Source organism: Austrofundulus limnaeus, unplaced genomic scaffold, assembly GCF_001266775.1.
Source record: "Austrofundulus limnaeus strain Quisiro unplaced genomic scaffold, Austrofundulus_limnaeus-1.0 Scaffold79, whole genome shotgun sequence".
NCBI classification, from domain to species: domain Eukaryota; kingdom Metazoa; phylum Chordata; class Actinopteri; order Cyprinodontiformes; family Rivulidae; genus Austrofundulus; species Austrofundulus limnaeus.
In genome coordinates, this window is record NW_013952481.1 from 217,450 (window position 1) to 222,831 (window position 5,382).

A 5,382-nucleotide genomic window follows, 5' to 3' on the forward strand; every position below is an offset into this window, starting at 1 on the left:
ATGTATGGATCACTTGGGTTGTTACCAACATCTGGTGAAAATTTCATGTCATTAGCACCTCTAGTAATATATTTACTGAGAAAAATGTTGACGTGTTTAGTACTTGTTTTACCTGTTGTAGTTGTCATAGTGTTTTATGAGTTGTCAACAAACCAAACCCAAAGTGGGAGAGTCCGATAAAACCCATCAGACAGAAAAAATCATGTGATGCTTAAAAGATTTGCTGCTTTTGAATTATATTTATTTTGTTTAGTCTGTTTTCACCAGTTGTTATAAAACATAAATGATGCATCTTTTTTTTTCTTTTCAGGACTAGAGTCTCGATGAATCCGCCTGCTCTGATCRTCACTTCAGTCTTGTCTGCTGAGATGATTTTTTTGTGCAAACTTGAACATTTTGTAAACAAAGCTGGATCTAAGAAGTAAATGTTATTTTTCCTCTCTTCACTTTGGAGTTGTCTCTGCTTTGACCACAAGATGGCAGTGTTTCCTTTTTAAATTCATTATTTTCTTTTATTTTAAGTCAGCTGTAGTTGAAGTCATATAAGCAGAGAACTACACATTCATTTTGTGTTTGTGTGTTGATGGGTATTTTATATGCAAAAAATGTGCAATGTGTTTTGAAGGGAAAAAACAAATTGGTATATTCAGAAAAAATATATATAATTGTGAATTCCAAACATTTTATAAAATGAATCTTGTGCATAAATTCAGACTGGAAGACTCCTTCCACCTCACCTACTCCATCCGATCGCCGTGCCTCACGCCCAGCTGCAGTTAACGTCAGTTCCTCACCCTGTYGTACCAATCACCTCACCCAGATCCAGGTTTTAGGGTCGCCCGCTCCTCAGACGTGTTCGACCTCCACCTTCAGCCTCTAGCTCTTCTAGGCTTCCTCCACTCTCCGGCCTCCTTACCACCACCAGTGTCCAGGCCCCGTGGGGAAAGACGATCCTAAACTCAAGTTGATCACTAGCTCACAGTAGTGTGCAGCACCCACGTCTTCTGCCGGGGCCCGAGCGCCAAACAATTTTCTTTTGTTAACAAAACTGTTTCTCTGCCGTCTTTCTGTGTGCGAGTCTTTCCAGGTCGAAATCCATAAATGTTAAGTTTGCTGGAAACTAAATATTTGAATTGAACTACGGCAGATTTGTACCTGAAATGGTCAGTAAGTGCAAAACAGAGGGTGATTAAACATAACGAAAAAAATTATAATAATTTTACACAAATTTCCTATGTGGGTTTTCAGATGATATTTTCATACTATGGAGAAAAAATATAACACACAAAAAAGCTGAACTACTCAGGGACTACTCAGTGGTTACTCTTTGGTGTCATTGGTAACTACTCAGTAGTCCCTGAGTAGTTACTGAGTAGTTCCTCAGTAGTAAACGATTTCATCAGTTTGTAAAGTTAAAATAGATCAAACTGGACGGAGTTTAATGGAACTCTAAAAGTAACCAGTGATTAGCTTTGAAGGTTGTCACAACTCAAGCTGACACAAAAATCATCTTAAAAYGTTTTTAAGCAGCTTGATATTTCACATGATAGAGTCATTTTGGCATAACTGCTAAGCACTGAAAGGCTTTTCCATCATGACATTGCACACATTTGCAAGGTCTGTCCAAAACTGTTAGGGTTTAAAAACAAAACAGTGTTTTACAGTTTTTGCTCATGATTATTATACATATTTTTACTTCCCTAATGYTTCCAATGTTTCCTATTAATGTGAATGTTTCTTTTTTCTTTTTCAAGATTTTGCTGAATATGCCAAACACTTCTTTTTCCCCAAATACCCATAAAGCAATATTCTGTTCTGTGAGAATACAGATCATCTTGGAGTGTTGATTGCTGATTGGAAGAATGTTGATTGAGCAGATTGACGGAAGCTAAAAAAGAAAAACAGGCCTCATTTTTGTTCCTCGTTACAAAGAGAAGGGGGAACTTGGAAAAGCTCTGTCCTGTTAGCAGGAGAACCTGAAAAATAAGTCAGGCACCAAATTCCATCTGTGTAGCTACATCTGGATGTGAGAGGTTTAAATCCAAAATGGGGCTGCTATGTCAAAACCTGAAAGCTGGCTAACTACCATTACCTTCAGAGGTTTATACTTTAACACAGTGGTCCCCAAACGGCGGCCTGCGGGCCGAATCCGGCCCGCCTCCCCATTTGGTCCGGCCCCCAGAACAATACCAGAGAGCATTTAGTTTATTTTATACATGTGTATTTATATTTGATTATAAAGTTGGGCTTTTGCAATAAAATATTCCTTAGTTATGAACTATTTTCATTATTAACTATCATTAGTTTGTAACTATTTCATACATAAACACATATAACGTGACATTCTGTTCCACCCTTCTGCGGTCTGTGCCCCTATCTGGCAACCCCCAGAAAAAAATCCTAAACCCGCCCCTCTCAAAGAGAGAAYRGAATAATGGYGAAAAGATTAGGTAAGAGAAAAATTGATTCAGAATGCAGGACATTTAAGCTGCAGTGGACAAACGATTWTTTTTTTGTTCATCTGTCAAGAGGCAGTGGCGGTATTCAAAGAATACAATCTGTGACAACACTATGAATCCCGTCACAAAGACAAGTATGATAACTTGCAAGGACAAATGAGAGCAAACAAACTCTCAAAGCTAAAAAGTGGACTGTTAGCTCAGCAGAATACATACTGTGAAGAACCCAGAGAGGGTTATTTGATTGTGCTTTCTGGAAAACAACTTTTTTTTACATTTAGGCACTCCTGCAATAGTCACACTTTTTCTGTTACAAACTGACTCCGGCCCCCCACCAGAGAAGGGAAAAGTTATTTGGCCCTTACAGGAAAAAGTTTGGGGTCCCCTGCTTTAACAGCTGTGTGAATTGTTTTAAGGGGACAGGGAATTTACACTGTTACACAAGCTGTACATTCGTAATACTGCAAGTGTCACATCTTCTGTGATGTCAAGACATATTTACAAAATAGGAGTGTATTCACTTTTGTGAGATACTGTGCATGTTTAACCAGATGTTCCAATCCTTTGAAAAAATAAAATAAAACAAAAACAATTCTTTCTAATTTTTATATTGATTAAACTTAAAAGTCACTTAAAAGTATAATTTCTTTAAATGACTGAGGTGCTTGAAGATTAATATATAGGTGGTCAAGACCACCACTGACTACCCTGCAGCATATGCATATATGTGATGTAAAAATCCAAGATGGCCACCACCAGCATTTGAGTGAAACATGATTTCTTGTTTTTGCATAACTTACAACTCTTTTATTTCTTTAAATGACTGAGGTGGTTGAAGACACTATATACAGTATATATATATATATATATATATATATATATATATACAGTATATAGTATATAGTACTATAAAACCAACACTTCAGTGCTGCAGACAACTGCTGTGGATCAGAAGGGTGATAAAGTACTGAATTACCAGTCAGGTTTGCCTCACTCAGCTGTACATTGTTTAGYAGGGATAAATGCAAGAGTTCCAACAGGTCAAAGAAAACATGATGCACTAAAACAAAGGCTAACCCGTTTACCTGACATCAATATTCAATTCATGATCAAGTCTAGGACTGACGTGCCAAGGAGCCTTACAACATTTAGCATTGAAGATCTTCTTCAGGTCTTTTGAATTTTTCATGTAGAGAGGTTTGAAATGAAAGGAATGGAGCAGTTTCAGGGAGGAATCAATAATAAATCAAGCATGCATCTTTCTGCAGCCGCTGAAAAAGCCCAATTTAACCCATCCATCATGCCAAGACCCGCATTTGATTTGAATCTGTAAGGGAGTATTGAAAGCAGCAATCGGTGGATGATTTACAAGAACATTTCTCCTGGAGAATTGATCTGAGCCTGAAGGTACAAGCTGGGTCGGAAAGTTTTTTTCCCCTCATTTTCATTGTGTTTTACATTTCCTMCCTTTTGTTGATTTTGGTTTTGTTTACTCTTAGTAGCTCCAGCAGAAGAGCTGTGGTGACAAGAGTTTAATTTGGGGGAATCTACTGCAAATTTTCACTCAAGACAATAAGTTGCAATAAATTCATAAAAATTAGAAAGAAAAAATATATATTTTAATTGATACTTGTAGGTGTTTTGATCAAGCCTTTAAAATATTGTGAGATGTAATATTTAGTACAATATGAGTTGGGGCAGAGGTGGGTAGTAACATTTACTCAGTTACATTTACTTGAGTATATACTTTCAGGAGTAGTTTTACTAATCTCTATACTTTTTACTTAATTAGAGTATGAATTATCACTAGTCTTACTTGAGTTTTTTTTTCCTTCGGCTCTCGGAGGAGTAAGACACTTTTTTCCCTCTCTCCTGCCCTCACTTATCTTCCCAGCTTTGCTGCTCCTCTATGTTTTTATCTGAAACCGAAAATTATGGATATTTTTTTAGATTTGGTCAGCTGGTCTCTTAATAAATTTTTGGAACAAATTTTCTTCCATGGGAGGACATGTCAAAGGTGGGAMCTCTGTTCTGCTCTGATCTGGATATAGTATACTGTATTTGGATTCTGATCACTGGATTCTTCAGATTGGCTTTGTGGTCTCCTGGTGTTCTACAAAACAGCGTCAGTGGCTATTCAGGCCCTTTCCTGGCTGCCTGACCARTATGAAGGATKGCCGTTCTTTCAGCACTCAGAATTTTGCCTTGTGCGAGCTGGGACTTGGTCTGCAAGCGGTTCTGCTGAGGGTCGCTGGCTGGCTGTGGTTCCTGGACTTTGCTGGTGAGATGGAATTGATCTTGGAGAAGCTGATAGCTCGGCTTGGTGAGATTGTCCACACTATTTGTCTGATTGGATTCACCACATTGGGTTGTACCAGCAGACAATAAGGCAGTTGGAAAATTATTATTGTCTGCCTGGCCCAAAACATTTTCTCTGTTCCCAAACAACTGATTACAGATTCGGCTCTCCCCTACATGGCCTTGAAGAGCTGTGGAACCAAATTTTCCTGGTGTTTATGTCGACTGAGGCTCTGCCCCCCCACCTTCTCCCTCTCACTCCTTTATTCTTGTTTCTGGAGTAAGCCGAAGGTCACTCAGAATGAACAGTTAACATCATTGTTACACTATGGCTGGGTGGGTTTTGGGGACTCGATTCTTCTGGCTCATTTTTCAGATATTCACACAAGTGCATACAACATACATGGCTTCAGATACATGGCTCCCTAAACTCACTTACTCCTCTGGTTAATTAAATGTGCTCAATGCAGAGTTTTTTTTTTCATAAACATTGTGTGTCACATTTTGTTGATATAATATGATGTTTTTCCCCTAATCTATCCTTGTGTTGCATTTTGTTTTTGTTTTAAGGGTTGCGCCTCCTCATGATGTCTTCATGAAGATGATCCTTGCTTTATGCAGGGAC

The 5,382-nt window shown here is 38.3% G+C and overlaps 1 protein-coding gene across 1 annotated transcript in view; it reads left to right on the forward strand.

Annotated features, from left to right (window-relative positions):
• LOC106519553 (mediator of RNA polymerase II transcription subunit 19a) overlaps window positions 1-446 on the forward strand; it is a 3,155-nt gene extending 2,709 nt beyond the window's left edge. Inside the window, exon 4 of the mRNA XM_014011272.1 lies at window positions 311-446. Within this exon, the coding sequence (XP_013866726.1) occupies window positions 311-316 (6 nt within the window). The 3' untranslated portion in view covers window positions 317-446. The remainder of the gene's footprint in view (window positions 1-310) is intronic.
• The last annotated feature ends 4,936 nt before the right edge of the window (window positions 447-5,382 follow it).